Source organism: Eptesicus fuscus, chromosome 15 (genome assembly GCF_027574615.1).
Source record: "Eptesicus fuscus isolate TK198812 chromosome 15, DD_ASM_mEF_20220401, whole genome shotgun sequence".
NCBI lineage: Eukaryota > Metazoa > Chordata > Mammalia > Chiroptera > Vespertilionidae > Eptesicus > Eptesicus fuscus.
This window is the reverse complement of record NC_072487.1, coordinates 62,388,687-62,410,315: the sequence shown is the minus strand read 5'-3', so window position 1 is coordinate 62,410,315 and position 21,629 is coordinate 62,388,687. Positions and strand designations below refer to the sequence as shown.

At 43.5% G+C, this 21,629-nt stretch overlaps 1 protein-coding gene across 1 annotated transcript; it reads left to right on the top strand.

The window, feature by feature from the left end:
- The first annotated feature begins 7,180 nt into the window (after positions 1 to 7,180).
- Positions 7,181 to 19,772, top strand: LOC114231664 (allergen Fel d 4-like). Its single transcript, XM_054726855.1, has 11 exons — positions 7,181 to 7,276; positions 7,612 to 7,748; positions 8,854 to 8,927; positions 9,646 to 9,756; positions 10,091 to 10,192; positions 10,369 to 10,414; positions 13,373 to 13,431; positions 14,801 to 14,891; positions 16,278 to 16,353; positions 19,364 to 19,490; positions 19,750 to 19,772. Exons 1-11 carry the CDS (start codon positions 7,181 to 7,183, stop codon positions 19,770 to 19,772), a joined length of 942 nt encoding a protein of 313 aa, XP_054582830.1.
- Positions 19,773 to 21,629: the final 1,857 nt, after the last annotated feature.

Sequence of the window (21,629 nt, the reverse complement as noted above, 5' to 3'; positions counted from 1 at the left end):
CCACTCTTTCACTGTTGGTGCCACTCAGGGGTATCCACAGCCATCCCTAGAAACACCGAAACAGCCCCAGTGTCTTACAACGTTCCTCTGTCCATTATTTTGCCACGTGCTCATTAGCTCCTATTAATGTACATTCAGGACTCGGCAGGGAACAAGCAGGCACAATCTCTCTCGTCCTTGGGGGAGTCTATAGTCTATTTAGGAAGCAGACAACAAACAAGCAAATAAACAAATAGGCTGTAGGGTGACTTTAGGGAGAACAAGCCTTGCAAAGACGGAGGAGAAACATGACTCTGGGAGACGAACTAGCAATTGCGAAGATCATGAGATGAGAACCAGCTCGACATGTTCAGGGAACATCCCAAAGGCTCAGGGGACAGGCTAGGGCCCGCGATGGGGCCTGGAGAGCCAGCACCGCAGGCAGGTCGGCTGAGTTTCTAGGAGGGATGGCAAGCCGGTGGAGATCTGGAGCAGTGCAGTGGGCTCATTTCCTTTTTTATAAGTTTGCATTGGAAGCTGTAGAAAATAGGCTGTACTTGTGAATGGAAGTCAACAAGATGAAGATTAGAGCCAATAGCCCTGCCTACATTTCCCAAATCTGCAAAACAACAGGTTTTCCAGATTTTAAAGGGGACCAGAATGTGTACCAGTTCTGTACCCTGCTGCGACTCTTCAGATAATAGTTGAAAATTATACTTATGTGTATGTATGTGACAAAAATAAGAAACCATTTGGTACTCCTGACCACAGAAACCTCATGCAGAGAGAAAAAAGCAGAAAGATGCTCTCTAGACCGTCTGGCCAGCTGTGGCAGTGTGGCTGTGAGATGCAGCGCAGCCCTCTAGCAGGCCACCAGGGGGCGAAACGGAGCCTCGCTGCAATTCTGTCTTCTGGTTCTCTCTGCCAGGACATCTGTCTTCCTTGTCAGCCTCAGGAACCAGCTTCAACTGCGCCCGGACTGCATGAAGCCATGAATTCTTCCCCTTCTCCTGTGGATGAGCTGGAATAGATACAAGCAAGGACAGCTAAGACATCTTGGGGAGCCTGCTGCCCCTGTTACCTCATAGGAAGTGCTCTCTCTAAGGCCACAGGTTATCTTCTGGATACTAAATCAAATGTGTATTTTTGTTGTTCTCATTTTACTTGGCATTTCATCAGCATTTGATTCATGCTCTCTCTCCTTCGTTTTTCTACATACTGAATTAAAACTTGATTGAGTAAAGAACACTCTCTAAAACATGATTAGACTACACTACATGCATTTTAAGCTGATCGTGAATCTTTTAATATGGAATGTCACACGAGTTGGTATTTCTCATTACACAAAATTGTTTATGTAGCTGTTTTATAGCACAAAATGTTTGGGGTGGTGAACACACAATACAATATGCAGATGATGCATTATAGAATTGTACACTGGAAACCTATATAATTTTATTAACCCCAATACATTCAATAAAAAAGGAAACTATAACACAAAGTATATGATGCTAGATTCGTAAATAAAGTTTTTGAAGAAACCTGTAGATTTTCAAATCATAAGATTTAAATCTTTGGCACATGCCACCCTTTAGAATTGCATGTTAGTTATATTTTTTAACTCTTTGAGAATTACATTTTGACATTAGTGTGAACCAATAGGTGGTTGACTGCCTTGGGAGCAAAGCTGCAAATGCTCTGGGGACCTGCAAAGGATGAGAAGGGTGAGTGCCTGGCGAGTCGAAGGATGGGAATTCCTGAGCTGGGCCTTGGAGGAAGGTTAAGTTTAACAGGCAGAGAAAGAAGGCTCTCTGGGAGGGACTGCAGCAGGAGCAAAAGAAGAAAGAAATTAGGGTTTTGTATGATCAGAGAAGGGGCACCCAGTTTGGTCTTTTTCTTCATGTCCTTGTGAGGAGACTCCCTATTTCTGGACATGAGAATGGATGCCAGCTGTAGAGTTGTGTTGCTCACATTCCGCCTTCAAGAAGGGGCTCACGGGCCAGCTTTGGGGAGTGTGTCCAGCTGACAGCCTCCACTGTGAACTCTTTCAGATTTCTCTCAACTCTGGAGCTCAGCTACTAATCTTCTTGGGGTGGGCCGAGCCCATGACTGACTTTGTGACAAGTCCTAACTCATTTCTGGCCAACACAGGACTCTGCTAACGTGTTCCAGAGCTCCCAGTGGGGCTGACAGAGACTTTGTCAGATCTACACCTTGGCCACTCCCCTTCCCTAATCTTGCTTCCTCCTTTTCCCTTTCATAAGGGTGACACCTCAATAAACCCTTTACTCTCCTAAATGTGTCTCAGCGCCTGCTTTCCCCAAGACCCAGCTGACACAGATGAGACGTGCTTGTTGTTAGTTTTAAGCAACCTTTCATAGGTGAAGGAAGTGGATGTTCTAGAACTGGCTTTGAGCCAGTACCAGCAGGATGCAGAAGCATCCTGCGTGCTGGGGACCACGCCATACTTCCACTCTGGCACGTGAACCAAACAAGCTTTTGCTTCTTGCTATTCTTCTTGGCCCTGACTGTGCCTTGGTGTTATATAACATGGCTTGAGTGCTGCCCCTGGCTTTCTCAATTAGTGATATGTTGATTGAATCCAGAGTGTGATTGAAAACAAGGTCATGAAACCCATTTCCAGCCAACTGGTTAGTTTCAATCAAGTTGCCTGGTTACAAAAGGGTCTTATATGTGGTCAAACATGGACTCCCTAAGCCTCTTACGCACACACTGAGTCATGACTTAGGACAGCCGGCTCTCAGCCACCTGGCAGACTGCCACCCTTCCTGCAGGCCACTTATAAAACGCCTTATACCTGGTGTTGGGTGAGGAAATCTTAATGTGGTCGGTGACCAGGTCCTTAACTCACATCCATCCATGGAAGGGAATAGCTTTTGCTTTTTGTTTTTGGAAGCATTTCCTAATTTCTTATTAGAAGAGCAATACCCGCCTACTCACTCATCCATCCATTCACCCGCCAAATATTTATTCACCAAGAGATGGTTGTTACTTGCCCTTTTCCTGATCAGACTCTTGCAGCTACACCCAGGGTGTCACGCTTTTGAAAAATCTACATGCAACTTCTTAGTATCAACTACCAGGCAGACACCTCTGAGGTTCATTACTTATTCCTGTTCCATCTGCCCTTTGTGTCAGAAACATCAAGCCTCGCCCTGGCCGGTGTTTCTCAGTGGTTGGTGCATCGGGTTCGATTCCTGGTCAAGGACACATACCTGGGTTGCAGGTTTGATCCCCAGCCCTGGTTGGAGTGGTTGCGGGAGACAACCAATAGATCTGTCTCTCTCACATTAATGTCTCTCTCTCTCTGTTTTCCCCTCCCTCCTTCCCGTCCACTCTGAAAACTCAATGGAAAAATATCCTTAGGTAAGGATTTTTAAAAAAGAGAGAAACATCAAAGCCTCGACCTATGTCGTAGAGTCAATAGGAGTAGGGGCTCTTGGATTAGACTGTGTTGGGTTCAAATATGGGTTTCTCCACTTACTAGTTGTGTGATCTTGGTATGTTTACTTAACCTCCAGGGGTCTTAGTTCATGCCTCTGTAAAACAGGATACTAGCACCTATCATATAGAGCTATTGTGAGGATTATATGAAATAATATTTGTAAAGCACGTTAGCTAATATTCATTGAGTTCTTACTCTGTTTCTGAAGTCAAAATATTATTTTTAAATATCCGGCCTCTGGACAGATGACATTTATACTGCTGCAAAATAAATCCCCACAATAACTATTTGCCTTGGTGAGTGGATTATGGTTCGATCTCATGCTTGAACAAAGATAACTTTGAATACGACCTGTTTTCTTTGATTACAAGATTGCTCCTAAGTTCATTCAAGTCTAAGGGCCTTGATTATAAAAGTAGCTGTTGCAAATTGAGTGTAACATAACAGTTTGGATTCACTTACCATGATTGAAATGTGGGAATACGATTTAATGTTAGCTCTCTGTTCTTAAAATATTGGTAGATATTTTGGGCCCAGGAAGCTCATCTATGGAGTGGTTGACAATTCTTAACAGCAGTGAGGACCACATTCATTCGGTACCATAAAAGAGAAGGTCCAGAGGCTACCTCCCCAGGGTGGTCTCAGAAGACAGGATGGATACTTGGTCCACCTGCTACTATGGTGCTGGTTGAGACTGGCTTCCCAGAAGTGCTGCTTGTCCCCTGGCAGACAGGAAGGAGTTGGTTCCCTTGGGTTGCATAGGCTGGCAGAACAACCCAACTCCCACTTATTTTTCCACAAACCTTTACTTCCAAGAGACCTCCTTGCCCCCTTACCCTGCCCACTGGACCAGGAGAGGACCAGAGCCCACTAAGGCATGTGCCCCTTAGGGAAGGCGCTACCCATCTGGAGGGAAAAATTCTTCCGGTTTCATACCTGGAATTAGGTGTTCAGGCTTTAATTTTTAAAACTTTCTATCTCAAAATTAGATTGTTTTCAAATCATCCTCACACTGACCAGGAGTTTCTGGAGGGCACAGCCTCTATCTTATTTATCTCTTTAACCCTCAAAGTGCCCGGCACAGACCGAGTGTAGAGTAGGCATTTGGTAATGCTCGTTGAATAAGTTGAATCATTATTTTTCAAAAGTCCTGCAATAGCATCATCTCTTAAAGCAACTTGCTGCACCACACACAAAGTTACTCTACAGTCAAAGGTTGTATCTGTGGACCTTGCATTAGACAACAAACGTGTTCCCTGTTGATGGGTGGCCAAGTGAACTTTTGTAAATTGAATCCTCATCCCATGTACTTACACTATCATCTGGGAGATGCTAACATCAAGAGTTACTCTTTTTTTTTTTTTTCCACCTTTCCCCACCTCTACCTTTTACCGTCCTCCCTAATATAAAAATCAATAATTCATTTAAATGTGATATTTATTGGTCATCTATAAGTTGTTAGAGTAATTTTAGACTGTTATCCCACACTCCTACCACAAATATTTAAATACAATGCAGGAGTATTGTTTAATTTCTATTGTAAGAACCCTATTGTAAAGCAAAGAATCATTTTGGAATGATTTAATATTACTTCAGCTTTGGTTTTGTCTGGGTTTTCTTTCACTGAGTCCCTAGCTGGATGGCTCACAGCTCTTGGGTATTTGTGCAGCCATGACCTTACTGTCTTAGTGTTTGCCCGGTGGCACTGGCAAAGCTTACTGACCCCCTCACACCCAAAACTTGGGAGATTTGAAATGGAAGTGAATAATCAGGGTGGGGAATAGTCAACTCAGATTTGAGTAGATAAGATCTTCCATATCATAGGCTTCTGATCATAGAGTTCAGTCCTATCCTCCCTCTGTACTCCTGTGACCCAATAATACTAATTAACAGGTCACTTCCAAAAAGTAATATTCCCATTTACAAAAGAATTTTCTATAAAGTTGCATCTAATAACAAGAACACCTGGAGCTTCTAGTATAGGACTTAGTGTACAATCATTCCAAAGGAGATACTATGTACCAGGTGCTACAGTAGGTACAAAGGTGAAAAAAAAAGATGGCACCACCAGAAGCAGATATGGCGCTTGCAATATGGCGCATTGATGTGGGGGCAGAGTTAGGAGGCCGGAGGGATGGGATACAGTTGGTGGGGCAGCAACAGTAGCTGACTCTCCCCTGAGCATTGTAGCCCAGTTCATCTTGCAAACCTGGTTGCTCTTGGAGAGAATGAACTAGACAAAATGAAGTGCACAGCCTTTGTGAAGCTCAGTTCCTCTATGTCAGGGGCAGGACAGCCAACAGCCCACACATGGGACCTAAAGTCAGATAGACCTCAAAATCCCAGTGACTGGATATTGGTTGAGCATGAACTAGGAATGATTACACAAGGGGCTGGGATGACTTTGGAAAGCAGGCCACAACTAGAATGACTTTGGAAAGCTGGCCACAATTCCTACATTCACTGCCTTGTGCCCAGGTCCTCCCATGATACTGGCCTCTTTCTGTTTTGGGGGTTGCAGCACAAACCGGGAATGAGCCATAGCTTTTAACAAGCCCCAGCAGCAGGCACAGGAGCCTAAATCACAACATCCCTCTCACCAAGAATCCCCTTCCCACATGCTTTCCACATCTCCACACCTGCCTACCTTTCAAGACTTCCCCCAAGACCCACTTTTCCAGGAATAATTCTCTTATTCCACCAGCCCAGTTGTGCCAGACATTAGTCTGAGGGTGCTACACACACCATCCCATTGAATCCCCATAGCAATCTATTGACAGGTACAATTATCCCCATTAAGAGGACAGTAAGGCTCTGAGAGGTTAAATTTGTCCTCTGCTTCACAATGACAGAGATAGGACTGAAACCCCAGTCTACATGACTTCAAAACCAGTGTTCTTAAGCACTTTCTACATGATGTCACCTCCCCAGCATCACCCTTTTTTTCTGACCCAAGATGTTCTGGACTTGGTCCCACTTTTTTGGGTTAGTTCATAAGCTTGTACAATGAAGTGTTTAAGTATGTAATGCATTTCCCCACCTTCATTGAAGGTTGTTTGAAGAAAGGGATGACAACTTCTACTTCTCCATTTCTCTTAGGGGGTCTATGGTATTCGGAGTAATTAAACAATTGTTCATTCATTGTGGTTGAACTCAGACAAGAACAAGGAATTAAAATGTCCTCAATACCAGACACCATACCTTCAAGACATTATTGTGTTAAACCCCATTCTAATCTACTCTCTCTGAATGCTTTGTGATGGGTCCTATCATCTTTAGTAGAGTTAGTTTCTTTGTTTCTGAGGCTGTTGAAACGGAGTAACTCACCCGTTTCCACACACCTTGTGCCTGGTGAAACATGGATTGTCCACACATTGTATTTCCCAGTTCTACTCCATCCCTGATACACATAATTGGCTTTTTTGATTTCACAATTAACCCAGGTTCCAAAAGGCAGCCTTTTATGACATCCACTATTTTTTTTATGAGTGTCCATTTTGATTAATTTCAAGTCACTAAGTAGATCTAATAGAGATGAGATTGAAAGGAAAATCTTGGCCTCACATCAATGAATACAGACCATGCGTGAAGTGGGAGGAGGAAAGGTGCTGCCTCATGGACAAAAATACTGGACCCAGAATGAATATAAAGACAGAGGATCTGGGGAGTGGAGGCGCCATCAGGGAAAGACTCACTCCAAGTGCCCGTAGCTGAGTCAGAATCCTCCCTCCCAAGATGAAACTGCTGCTGTTGTGTCTGGGGCTGACTCTGGTCTGTGCACATGATGAAGGAAACCATGATGTTGTGACAAGCAACTTTGATATACCAAAGGTAGAGTTGGAGGAGCATAGGGTCTTCTGAGTTTGGGGGTGGTTTGGGGGATTCTGAAGCAAGATGGCCCTAAAGGAGGCCAAGAGGTTTTTTTATATGTTAGGCAAAGGGGGTGGGTTTCTGACCTTGGACTAAGAGGATTCGAACCAGGTGGAAAGGTGATAACACCTGGAAACCTCCACAAGAGCCTTTCATGTGGAGTCAGTTGACCTGGGTTCCATCTCCATTATCACCACTGTGAGTCCAGGCCCATGAGCCAGAGGCTAAGGATACAGATGTTTATGTGGTGTCCCCTCTTCTTTTCTTACACAAATCATCTTACTGATTTATTGCAGATTTCAGGGGAGTGGTATACCATTCTCTTGGCCTCAGATGACAAAGAAAGGATTGAAGAAAATAGTGTCATGAGGAGTTTTATGGAATCCATCCAAGCCTGGGACGACTCTTCTTTGACACTGAAATTTCATGTAAAGTAAGTGTAGCCCTTTTTACTCGGGAAAGGGAAAACAGAAGCCTGAGTATGGTCTTGGACCTCTAAACACACACACACACACACACACACACACACACACACACACACACACACACACACACACACTCACTCATGCACATACACACAACATTGTAGGCCTGTATTCAAAATCAGAGTCACACATCTGGCACTAATGTAGGACTGAGGAATTTGCCTGTTACCTAGATTCAGAGATAAGAATTGGTGACAGGGCCGAAACCAGTTTGGCTCAGTGGATAGAGCATTGGCCTGGGAACTGAAAGGTCCCAGGTTCGATTCCGGTCAAGGGCATGTACCTTGGTTGTGGGCACATCCCCAGTGGGGGGTGTGCAGGAGGCAGCTGATCGATGTTTCTCTCTCATCGATGTTTCTAACTCTCTATCCCTTTCCCTTCCTTTCTGTAAAAAATCAATAAAATATATTTAAAAAAATAAAAAAGAATTGGTGACAGGAATAAATTTAAATGGGAGTAGAGGAGTTTACAGATCAAGGAGTATCAGAATCATAAGAAGGGTGGCCATATAGAATAGCTTAAGTGCATGGCATTTGGGTCAACAGCTTAGCTATCTCTTGAAATGATCTCTTAGTAGTTGTGTGACCTAAAATTTTTATCTCTTTCCACCCCTATTTCCCCTTGGGTAAAAGAATATGATAATAATTCTTTCTCATGGATTTCCTTTTTGCGAAACAATGTTTATTGAGCACTTATCTGAGAGGCTGGCACATCTGAGAACTCAACTGATTATCTAAGCAAGTAGCTATGGTAATAATAATAGTGTGAAGTGGTGGTAGAGTAATAATGATATCAGTAGTTGACTCATTTTTAAAGAAGCAAATAAAGTGAAATAAGGTAAATAAAAGCTGTTTCAATGTATGGGAGTGGAGTGGGGGGGGAGGCAATGGGAAGATATGTACACATGTAATACCTTAATAAAAAAAATGGAAAAAAAAATTGTGCCAGAAATGTTCTACAGTTAATTGGAATCAGATACTCAAGTTGCAGGTGGAGTGTGAGGGAGCCAGGCCCATCAATATCTCCTGGGCATCAGCTCATTTTGTTTTACAGAGTCAATGGAGAGTGTACTGAAATTTCTTTGTTTTGTGACTCAACAAAAGAGAATGGAGTATATAATGTTATCTGTAAGTATATAAAAATGACTTTGTAAATTCTACTTCCAACTGTAAGGAATTGACTAAACACCCACATTGTTAGGATCTTCATCAATTCCTGATCAATGCATATTTAGATAATGTAAATGGGGCCATCTAATAGTCAATATCCTCAATTTGGGAGAACTTGGTGTATAAAAGCCAATACCTAGCACATAATACCATCAGAATAAGATGGTAATTTGGTCATTTGTACCACCTGCAACAAAAGAAAATGGGAAAAAACAAACATATGAACAAAAAACGTAAATTGTCAGGACAGCTATTCATTCTCTGCCCACTTTGTGATTGTTTCTGGTGTCCATTGCCACAGCACATTGCCCAGATAGAGTATTGGGTATATAATCCAGTGGGCTTATAGACAGAACAGCGACACATGGTTGGCAGAGATGGCCGAGGGAGATAGGAGAGCCTCAGGGAGGATGATAGAGGGGAAGTGGCTGCAGTGGCTGAACTTCTCGACCACTAGTGTTCAGTAATGAGCAGTGGAATTTCTACTAGTTGTCAATTCTACCCTTAGAAGTTGCCATATGAACCCCAGGGAGATACCGATGGAAGGCCTTAGATATCACTTTTTATCTCTGCCAGAATATGCACTTGAATTTGCTCTGTGTAAGAGAATAGATAGAGTTCCACTTGTTTTGCATGGACCAAAGAAGTTCTGAGCCGTGTTCCTTTTCCTCCACAGATGCTGGATTCGTTACATTTCGCATAATTGAAGTGGTCTATGATGACTATATTATTTTTCATCTCATTAATTTCAACAATAAGAATACATTTGAGATGCTGATACTCTTAGGTAGAGTATATTTATTCTCATTTTGGGGTGGGGAGACAGGGGGAGAAAGGAAACCTGAACAAAGTAGTGCTACCAATCTTATCCTGGGACGTCTCTCCTTCTCTGAAGAGAGGGGCTCACCTTGGGAAATCCCTCAGGCTCACTGAGGGGAAGATAATGAAATTTTTCATCATGACACAAGGATATCCTAAAAATGTCAAAATTTTAGCCCACCCTAACTTCTGCCTAAGCACCAATTGGTGCCATCCATTTCCATCCATCTGCCCCTCCATCACTCCCAGAGACTCAATGACCAAGACACAAGACACAGCAGTCATTGTCACTTTTCCCACAGCCCGAAAACCAGATGTGAGCCCAAAACTCAAGGAAAGGTTTGAGGAACTTTGTCAAGAATATGGAATTGCTGAGGAAAACATACTGGATGCGACCAAAGTCGGTAAGTTTAGCTATCTCTGGTTTTCTCTTTTTAAATTCCCATATTCCTGGATGGAGAAATGCAAGAGAAGGTACACCTCCAACCAGTCCCCTCTGTCCTGACCTGGGAAATCATTTGATCTCCTGCTGAGAAATAAATGGGTTGGTGTTTGACTGTGCTCTGCTCTGTCTCTGCAGATCGCTGTCTGCAGGCCCGAGGGAGCCATGATGCCCAAGCCTCCAGGTTGGTGATGTCTGATGGAGAGGGGGTGGCCCAGGGACCACTGCCTTCCAAAACTATTAGGGGTTTTGGAAGATTGCAAAGAATACAATGAAGCCCTAGTTATGCTCAGTGGATAGAGCGTCAGCCTGTGGATTGAAGGGTCCCGGGTTTGATTCCAGTCAAGGGCATGTACCTCAGTTGCAGGCTTGATCCCTGGCCCTGGTTGGGGCGAGTGGGAAGGCAACCAATCAATGTATCTCTCTCACATCAATGTTTCTCTCTCTCCCTTCCACTCTCTAAAATTCAATGGAAAAATATCCTCAGAAACCAGTCTAGTGTCCTTAATTGAGGATTAAAAAAAAAAGATTACAATACAACTAATTACATAAGAAAGTTTGTGGAATGAGCTTGAAATTTGGAATTGGGGGTCCTGGGCTCAGGACCCATTCATTCCATGAGCTGTAGAACAAATGACCTAAGTAATTAAAAGAAAAACAATGACATGTGCCTTACAGAGTTACTGTGTGGATATCCTGCTGGTGAAAAGGCCTCAGTAATTGATAAAGTCCTAAAAATCATTAAGAATTGAAATGTGGCCGAAACCGGTTTGGCTCAATGGATAGAGCGTCAGCCTGCGGACTGAAAGGTCCCAGGTTCAATTCCGGTCAAGGGCATGTACATTGGTTGCGGGCACATCCCCGGTAGGGGGTGTGCAGGAGGCAGCTGGTCGATGTTTCTCTCTCATCGATGTTTCTAGCTCTCTATCCCTCTCCTCTCCTCTCTGTAAAAAATCAATAAAAATATTTTTTAAAAAAAAAGAATTGAAATGTGAAATAGGAAAAGAATACTAGGGTGTAAGTATAAAAGTCAAATGCATTACTGTCTTTTGTCCATCTTCCAAGGCCAAAATGTGTGGTCTCACTCTCCAGTATTTGGTAATACTGTCTCTCTTTGAACTCTGCACATCCTTAACTTCTGATTTGTAAATAGAGCTGTCTAACCCTCTAGTTGTCTTTTACCTGGAAAACAGGCTCTCACTTTCTCCATCTGTTTCCTACCTTAGCTTTATTGTGGGGCTTTATTCATATAGTATATGGGAATATCTTAGCAACTGTGGCCTGCATGAAGTCAGCATTTAATACAAGGTAGCTATAGTTTTGGCCATTCTTCCTCAATTTATCAAAAATTCCTCAAAACATTTAATGCTGAGAATGGCAGAAACCAGCCTAGGGTCCTTCATTGATTATTCCTCTCTCTTTCTCATAGACTCAGCTCAGGAAAGGTTAAGCAATAGGAAAAACCAACAACAACCATTGATTCAATGACCTCCTTCCCCCTATTCTGGAAAGAAACATAGGTTGCAGTACAGATTGGTATCTATTTCTTCACCATTTTGCTCTGTAATAAAAATTATCTTTGTCTTTAATTCAACTCAGTAAGTGATTAATGAGTTTCTGTGTTCTCTCTCATCTGCTTGTTTAGTGCTGAGTGAATGCTTCCTCACCTGGGCTCCAGGATCTTCATTCCATGGTCCCTGTGTCAGCCTGTGACAAGGTCTGCGACCTGATCTCCATCACTATCATCCAAGAAGGCATTATTTCTGAATCTCTAATTGTCTAGACAGACTCAACAATTCACCAAGAATCAAAGATTTCCTCCAAATTTCTGACTCTGTTTGCCATACCCAGAACTCTACCATGAATAAGACCTCTTATACCTGATCAATAAATGGTTAGTGTTGCAGTCATGTGATTGTCTTTGTGTGTGTGAGAGACATGGGGCTGATGGCAAGGGAATGAGGGAACATCCTTGACTCTGTACCCATAATGGTCCTCTAGCTTCTCAGAATCTTCCTGAATTTCAGGATTCTCCCTCCCTAGCAGTCTCTGTCCCAGTGATGCTGCTTGCATTTTGATTGGCCTATTTCTTAGTGATCCGATAAAACAAACTTTGAGACTAGCCCTACAATTTGCCCTGATCCTAGAATTCTGTTTCTCAAGGGAGTACTGAGAGACAGTTGCTGCTGAGGCTGATCTGGGCTCACCAAGTTTCAGGACATACTAATACCTCCACATCCCAGCTTCCCTACATTGTCCATTTTATACACAGTCAGCATCCTTTAATGCTCTCAGAAAACCTCCTTCAACCAGCACTGTTATCTACTGTGAGCATGTTAAGTGAAATGCCATGAAATGTGAGCAATAGACATCTTTAGCCATCTGTACTTGGTACAGTTAGGAATCACTAAGGAGTCTAAAGGTCTTAACCTCTTTTGAGGGGAGCTTATGGGATTTGGAGAAAGGAAAGTTAAGGTTCTTCCTCCACTTAAAACCTTTTCTTACATCCAATGATAAAAACAGTGTCAAAATTGCACATTGGTGCTGGAACAGAGCAACATGAGGGTGGGTTGTCATTCATGAAGTATGTCTCAGTCATTATGGTCATAAGCTTAACGACAGGTAGACCCAGTTGTTCTGTTGGACACAAACAATCTCATAAAACATCAACATCAGACAAGATCACTCTGAGATCATTAAAGCCAGATTATCATGCAATCTAAAACCATGTCTCTCTCTCTCAGCTAAAATGAGTGACTGCTGCTTCTTTATCAAGTATAGCTTTATATTCAGGCTTATCTTCATTCCCTGTAGATAAGATTTATGGATGTATTCAATCATAGACTTACCCCTGATTTCTGACAGCACCTAACCTAGAGCTTCCTTAGATCTCCCCCAAATCCTGTAGTAGATTCTTTCTAACACGCTCTGAGTCACCCTCAGTATCTCATGGTGAGCATATTTCCTAGCTGCAATAAACCCAAACTTTTCAACTACAAGTATGTCCCTGGTGGTCTTTTTTGATGAGTATTAACATTTCTAGGACTAGACCCCATGCATGTGCCCCCTGAAATTCTGGGAAGCACCAAATTAAATCACAAATCCAGGACCTGGTTTAATGATTTGCATTCTTTGGGGCTAGGACTCAGGATGCCTCCAAGGATTTTGGCCTGAGTTACTCCAGTCAAGTGGAAGAACCAGGTTAGTAGGGAATGATAAATATCTCTGTTTGAACATTCATTAGTTTATCTAGCTGGCTGATTTTAAAAATAATGAGAGAGAGAGAGAGACATAGAGAGAGAGAGAGAGAGAGAGAGAGAGAGAGAGAGAGAGAGAGACCCAATAGTAATTTAGTATGGTTTAATGAAGATAGAATTAATTTGACTCTCCCAAGCATAATCACAAGAGAGCATTCCAAGTTGGCAACTCTATTCCACACAGTGATTCAGGAACCCAGTTCTTTCTATCTGGTTTCTCATGTCACCCTAAGGCCTAGGGCATTGTCCTCATGTGTGTGGCCAAAGCTGAGTTTCAAGAAGAAAGGGATCAGAGAATGTGGTGGAAGCATGGCCTTATGTCCACTGTCCTCTGAGCCTTGGTTCTGGGAGGTTATCCCTTTTCCATATCCCCCACAGGCACACCCACCCTCTGCTTCTGCTGGCTCAGAGAGATTATTTTGAAGATTAAGAAGTCACATGGTTTTGCTATAGGCCAGACCTAAATTCCTTTTAGCAGTGCAAATTCCTGAAAAACTTAGCAGACTTCTGGTATATTTGCCTCTTGACTTCTCTGTGTGCAGGTAACCAGGCACCAAAATTCTTACTAGTTGTTATAATAATGTAACCCCTCTAATGTATGAAATAATTATTGTGTGAAATGTTTGCTGTATGGAAACCCCCAATACTCTGTAACTTCCAAAATTAATGAATACCTCAATATCTTGATGTAAAAGTTCTGCGCCCTTAAAGTGTAAACGCCCTGCTCCCAGCATAAGGCACACTGTCTGGCCCACACTGATAAGGACACAACTTGTTTACCACGGTCTATATAACCCCGGGACCATCTTCAGTTGTGGTCTCCTGCCCAATAAGAGGAGGACTCCACGTCGCTCCGAGAGACAAGCCCCTGATTGCTCTGCTGTGCCAGCCTGAACCAACTGCGGCCGCCTGCCTGTCTCTGTTTTCATCGTCTGTCCTTCAGTGTGCATCAGCGGGTGGCCTTTGCTGGAGCCTAGGACCCACTAGGAATAGATAAATAAACCCTGTGTGATTGCATACTAATTCTATTTGTGTGTCATGTGTTCCGGTTCAGCTCAGCTGTCTAGACATTGAAGTACCAGGGATAGGCCGTTATTGCTGACTCCTGGTCACCTGCGTTTGTCCCACTAAGTCTAGACAGATAATTAATTGGGGCATAATTGGGACACTAGTTATAGAGTTAGGCCGCCAAACTGGTATTTTCTAAATTGACCTTTCTGCTCTAACTACCCCATCTGCTTTTCTTAACTTAATGGAGGCCACCTAAAACAATGGCTTTGGGTGGAATGGGCTTTTAAACTCTTCTTTGCCAGGAGGCATGCAACCTTTCAAGGCAGCAGCATTATCTCCTCTGAGACTAGACTTCCACTTCACAGCCACTACTTGCAACTGCTTCACTTTGGGGTAAGTGACCCTCATTCAACTTGGAGGCAGGCTTCAGGCACAGGGGCATCCCTTAGCAAAGATGTGCTATCTCCTTTACTTGCAGCCTAACTGGCTATAGCGCGAGCCCTACCCTCTCATAACTTTCGTTGAAAGCTTCAAGAAGTCATGGACACAGTACCAGTATTCCAACATCCTGAATCTTTCCTTCTGCTTCTCCAAGTTCTACAGCCTGATCTCTTTCCCAAGGTTCAGCAGACAACCATGTGACCTAATGTTTTCCCAGCATGGAATGAGGCTTACCAGCTTCCAGGCTGTGATAGCTTTATCCGTGATGCCCAGCACTGGCCTTCCTCCAGTAAACTAGCCACATATTTTAAGTTCCCTCAATTGCTTCAGCTAGTAAGTCTCTGCCATATCCCTTATTCCTGTTAATAAGCTTTGGCTAGTAAAACTCATGAGAAAGCCAGCCATTTCATTTGTTCATGAAGATCTAGGTCCAGTAATGGGCCTCTGATTTTTTATGCCTTATAAAAATCAAAGCCTGGAAATGCTTATTGCTAGTTCCCCTAAATATATTAACCTTTTGCACTCAGATGTTGAGTGTGACTCGACACGGTTAACATCAGAATAAAGGAATCGAGAAAAAAGCAAGCGAGTGCAAAGGGTTAAGAATATAAAGCTCATCCCATGTTGGGATGAATGAGCCTTCCTATTCTGTACAGACACCCTGTTTGTGTAAGAGTACCCTGGTTGGTCAAATTTGCTTTGAGCATTCTCATTGATATTGACATATCAGGGCTTTAAAAACATTGATTTCTCCTGGGGAAGTAACATTTGGTCTTAAAGCCATAAACAGTAATTGCTTTTCCTTGGGAAGAACATCCTCTCCAGTGTCCATAATGCCCCTAATAAATAAATGGGTGCATTTTTAAAACTGAAGAGCATTAAGACTCTCTAGCCATCTCCATTTGAACCTGATTGCACTATGTCAGTGTCACTGATAGGTTGATTTCCTAACAGATTTCATTATCAGCAACATGAATGTGAATTTTCTTTAGCAATTTAAAGGGAATGTACTAGATCTATATTAGCATTGTTACATCTCAAAAACTAATAGTTATAGGATATATATGTTCAGTATGACATCACTCGCAGAAATCATAAATAAGACTCAGAATAATGCCATATATTACTTAAGGATTTCTGTATGTGTGGTAATGCAGTACTTCTCAGAATGTGCATCTAAATCACCTGGGGATCTTGATAAACTTCAAGCTCTGCCTTAGCAGGTCTTGGTGGGCCTGAGATTCTGCATTCTAACAAGGTCCCAGAGATGCCAGGGCTGTGCCACCTTGGGAGAGGGTGACACAGATAAAGGGAAACTGTCCTTCTTACCTTCTTCAGTGCAGCAATGTCTTGGATTGTTTTGCTTCACCTGGGAGCTGGAACCTCTCAGCTGTACTTCTGGACTCCCATGAAGGTATCCTCACCCATGAGTGGTTGTTAAAATAGGTGTTTATACGGGGACATCATGGCTGGCACCTCCTATTCCACTGTATTGCTCATGCCAACCCAGATCAGTGATCATTTTAACTAAAAGACACACAGAGAGAAAGACGTTGACTTTTCAAACATACATTTTCATTTTATAGACTATCTAATAAAATCAGGGGTCAAATGAAAGTTATGGTGGAATCAGCCAGCAATAGGAGCTATGCTACTGCTTCTTGGTGCACTTTATGCATTGAGGATTTTCCACCATGACATTTAAATGCTACGTTGTTTTTTCATTAGTTCCGTATCACCCTACTCTCACCACACTGTCCTCAACACATTGCTATGGTCTGAAAGCAAATTGGTTCAAGAAAGGGAATAAACCTCTGCAAAGAGCACCACAGAATAATATCCCCAATGTAGGCAGGTGTGAATTAGGATTACTCAGTAGATAACATAGGCCACACTTCCTTCAAGAGTTAATTCTGCCAGTGTATCAGAAATACAGTGAGGATACTTTATTTTTGGCATACAGCTGGACAGGAGAAAGGGGTTCTGTACTAGTTTTCTGTTTGTGCTGCAACAAATCACCACAAACTTAGTAAGTTAAAACAGTGCAAGTTTACTATACTACGGTTTTGGAAGTCAGAAGTCTGACATATAGCGCACTGGAACAAAGCCATACGAACCCCATGTCTGTCAATGTATTCAGATCATCTTCTATGTCCTTAGAGTTTTAAAATTCTCTCCTTGGTTGTCTTCTTGTGTATTCTTGGTTGTTAATTCCTACATACTTTCAGCAGTCTGCTTGTTTGTTTTATAGTATACTAGAGGCCTGGTGCATGGATTCATGCACCAGTGGGGTCCCTCAGCCTGGCCTGTGGGAATTGGCCCAAAACCTGCTCTCTGACATCCCCCAAGGGGTCCCAGATTGTGAGGGGATGCAGGCCAGGCCTAGGGACCCCACTGATACATGGTGGAGGCAGGGGAGGGATCTCGGGAGGGCTCCAGGGCTTGTCCAGCCCATCTCGCCCAGTCCCAATCAGCTGGACCCCAGCAGCAAGCTAATCTACCGGTCGGAGCGACTGCCCCCTGGTGGTCAGTGCATGTCATAGCGACTGGTTGAACAGTCGAATGAATGGTCGGACACTTAGCATATTAGGCTGTTATTATATAGGATAATTTTTATATTTAGAATTAGCCAGTTGGACTCCGTTTAGATTATCTCAATTTTGTTGGCAACATGCAGTTCATCATAGTCAGGAGACAGTCAAACGTATGACTCTTCTCTCCATCAGTCCTGACCAGGGTGTTGAATTTGGACACTCAATGTCAACGAGCTTCTTCACAGCCTGTTTGACCCGATGCTTGTTGGCCTTGACATCCACAAAGAACACAAGTGTATCGTTGTCTTCTATCTTCTTCATGGCTGAGTCCGTAGTCAGGGCGAACTTGATGATAGCACAGTGGTCAGTTTGTTTCTCCTGGGGCGCTCTCCTGAGGACATTTAGGCTGCCTTAGGGGCAACAGTGTCTTGGCCATCAAAGGTGGACGAGGTGCGGATCTTCTCTATTTTGTGGTTTTGGACGCCTTTCACCGTTGCTTTCTTTGCCTTCAAAGCCTTTGCTTTGGTTTTGGGAAGTGCAGGGGCTTCCTTCTTCACTTTGGGCTTCATCTTCAGGAAAAGGCTGTTTGTTTTTTAACCATTGGTGATTATCATGAGTTTTTGCTGGAAGAAAAATGCTTTTGATTTTTGTAAGTTAATGTCTCTAGCAACCTTGATGAAAATTTTTATAGGTATAATGAAATTAGTTCCAGTACTTTGTGTATATTGGTATTTGGTCATATAATTGCAAATAATATCAATGTATCCCTTCCAATACTTATGCTTCTTTCTCACTTTTCCCCCTCCTCTTGTAACTTTAGCCAGGACCTTGTAAGATACTTAATAATGAAACCATGTTTTCTATACCAGATGTTGGTCTGGAACTATGGCCCATAGGCCAAATCCTGCCCGCTGCCTATTTTTGTATTGCCTGTGAGTCAAGACATTTGCAATCAATGCAATATTAGGAACACTGTTTTCAACCCCAATGAAGCAAATTTCCAATAATTTTATTTCAAAAAGAATCCATTCTTCTCACTAATAGATCTGTATTTTCAAAACAAATTATACTCAATATTTAATTTAAATTTTCATTAAAAAATAGGGGAGGGTGGGGGTAAAGGGGAGAGATCAACCAAAGGACTTGTGTGCATGCATATGAGCCTAACCAGTGGTTAAGGACAACAGGGGGTTGGGGGCATGCGTGGGGAGGGGTGTGGGGTGCGAAATGGGGGATGAGGACAAATATGTGATACCTTAATCAATAAAGAAATTTTTTTTAAAATGTGGCCATGTGTTTTCTCTATATATTAGCACCAACACAATATCTTCAATTTTGCCTCTTGGCCTGCAAGACCTAAAATGTTTCCTATTTGGTCCTTTAGAGAAAAAGTTTGCTAGTCCCTTGTCTGTGCCAGGGCCTCTCCCCTGACTGCTATTTGCTATAGTTATTTGTTATGCACTGACCCCCAAATGCACAATTTTGTCAAAACAACCCCCTCAGAGTGCCTTCAATAAAATGGGCATTACATTATCTAATCATGGGATCAGGAGATATTTTTAAGTTGTCCTCTTACCGCTCCCCTTGAGTGACTTAAAGCTGAACGCAGGAAACACAGATAAATGTCAAATAAACTTCCAGAGTCAATATCAAATCAGGACACCGTGAGGTTATATTGGGTTCCAAGAGCAACAGTGAAGAATCCAGATCTCCTGTCCCAGCTCAGGGGACTTTGTCATCTGAGTCTCTCGTCCCAGGACAGACTTTAGTTGGAACTGTCTGTTCCTGCCCATGAAGACACCAACGGTTGGTTGTTCTTAAAAGCTAGCTCTTCTGAAACATTGTTCTGTTGCTTACAAAACATGTATGATGGCTCTGTTTGGTTATTAGGATAATAGACGATTGCTGGCTGACCGCTTGGTAAGGAAGGACAGAGGACTGGAGAGTCAGCTTGATGAGGAGAGCCTGGCCCGGGCAGAAGTCCTGGGAAGCCGCACTGACCGTGAGGACCTGCTTGGTAGGGTTTGGCCAGTGACGCAGGCTGTGAGAGAATTCACAACTGAGAGAAGAGATTGATATAGATAGGAAGTTTATTTTACTTTCTTCGAAGGGAAAGGTCCAAGTGTTGCGAATCAATACAGGGCAAGAAACAAATGATGGCCTGCTCTTTTAAGCAGAGGCTGTTGATAAGCAACAAGAGAGGGGAATTTGGGGCTGAAGTTGAGCAGACCTTAGGAGCTATGTTGAAAAGTTATTGTTTTTTGTTTGTTTTACAGGAGACAACACTGCAGAGGTCTAGGGAGGTGTCTTATCAGTATGTTTCCCAAGCCTGTTAATCGTGCTTAGAGCAAAAATTATGAAGAGTTTGAAGGGGAGAAGGGAAGGGAACTTTCCATTAACTAGAGACTCCTTGGTGTGAATTATCCCTGAGTTCTAAAAACAGCAGGGAAGAGAGGCATGCAAGAATGTGGCCTTGAGAGTAGCTTATCTTGTCTTGCAGTTTGAACAGAGGGGCTGTTTGATTCAGGCTGTTTGATCTTCAGGTTTAATTACCAGGTGCTTCTCATAAACTGTGGAAAGCTACAGCAAAGGGGGAAAAAAAGGCCTTTTTTTTTTTCTGTCCTTACACCGGATGCCAGGATTCACACCACAGCCTTTAGTCTCCCAGGTTTCTGTTAAACCTAAATCGTTATGCACATAATTTTCCTCAGACACCCAGGAGCACTCCTGTCTCTGGACCATCTGTATGAAACACTCCACACTCAGACATCTGCATGGCCTGCCCCCTCACGACATTCTGGTCCCTGTGTGTCCCCTGACACAGAGGACTCCTCTGAACTCAAACATTAAGTAGTGCTCTTTCCCCACCTTCCTCGACTGGCCTCTCGTACTGATTTGTTCACAGCCTGGATCAGCTTGCTCGAAGGTAAGTGCAATGAAGTCAAGGAACTGATTTTGTTCCCTGCAATAGTCAACACCCGAGACAGTGCTTAGTTCAAGGACACAGGCACTCTGTGCTGTTGATTTCATCAGTAGACTTCCCTGACCTCCACAGGACAGCCCTGTGATCTGCTTTGACCAGTGCAAAGTCCCCATGTTGTGTGCACCAGGACTTCTGAAGGCTCTCCAGGTGATTCAAAAGTGCAGCCAAAGTTGAAAAACATTCATGTGATGATGGAATGAGTTGGTGTCACCACTTACGTTTACAGTAGAATCAAAGAGCTAGATCCCTGGAGAGTAGGTGCCTGAACTGCCCCAAACAAAGTTCTGCAGATGGGGGTGATGATCACAGTTTGGCCCAGGTACTGTGAGGAACTCCCTCTGGAGTTTAGACCCCTCACAGCGGACCATTCCAACGCCCCTGGCTCAGGCTTGTCTTCCCTGCAGTTGGGCATGCACCTTGAACTGGGCATTACCTGGAGCCTGAGCCTCTATCCCAGGATGTCCGCGGGAGGCCTGGCGCCCCCTTGTGGCTGAACGCTCGCATCGCACCTGCCTCCACTTGGGCACTGCATGAAAAGAACCAGGTGCCTTGGGGTCTAGACTGAATTGGGCAGTAAGAAACGATGGGCCACTTTGGGAGGCCTCTTTCAGAAAGCCTGGGGCTCACACTGGCTTCCTCAGGTTCTCTGCAGGACCAGAAAGCCAGGTCGGCGGGGAGCATGAAGGAAAAGGCAGTCCAAGGAGGCTGTGGGGAAAGGGGAAGTATGAGGCTGCAGCTGGCCTCCCTAAAGGGATGCTTTTAGAACCTGGGTGTCTCCAGACACCAGCTGGAGTGGCAGAGCTTAGTATTAGGGCTTGCAGGGCCCTGTGTTGGCAGAGCCTGCAGCCAGCTGGGGGTCTGTTAGAGTTAGCCTCCCAAATGTGTCTGGGAACCACAAGCCTTTGCTTATCAGAACTCAGGGCCCATCAGAATCTGGACCTCACAACCAGGGTCTGCTGGTCAACCAGTATCCAGGAAGATGTGCGTGGATTCTTTACTCCCAGCCAGCCAACTCCAGTGCCTTTAGGAACTTAGAAAGCAGCACCTCCCATAATAGCCCAAGGCCTTAGCCCAGCCTCTTCTCTGAGGCCTGTGTATCAGTGCAGGCCCGGAAGTCATCAGTTCTGTCTTCCAAAGATAGGCATTTCACTGATGAATATCAGAAGTAAAAAA

Excerpts from the sequence above, each read along its gene's own strand:
- LOC114231664 (XM_054726855.1), top strand. The coding sequence starts at position 7,181 with ATGAAACTGCTGCTGTTGTGTCTGGGGCTGACTCTGGTCTGTGCACAT. Across the intron at positions 7,277-7,611 it reads GCAACTTTGATATACCAAAG|ATTTCAGGGGAGTGGTATAC; the intron begins GTAGAGTTGGAG and ends GATTTATTGCAG. Across the intron at positions 9,757-10,090 it reads TGAGATGCTGATACTCTTAG|CCCGAAAACCAGATGTGAGC; the intron begins GTAGAGTATATT and ends CTTTTCCCACAG.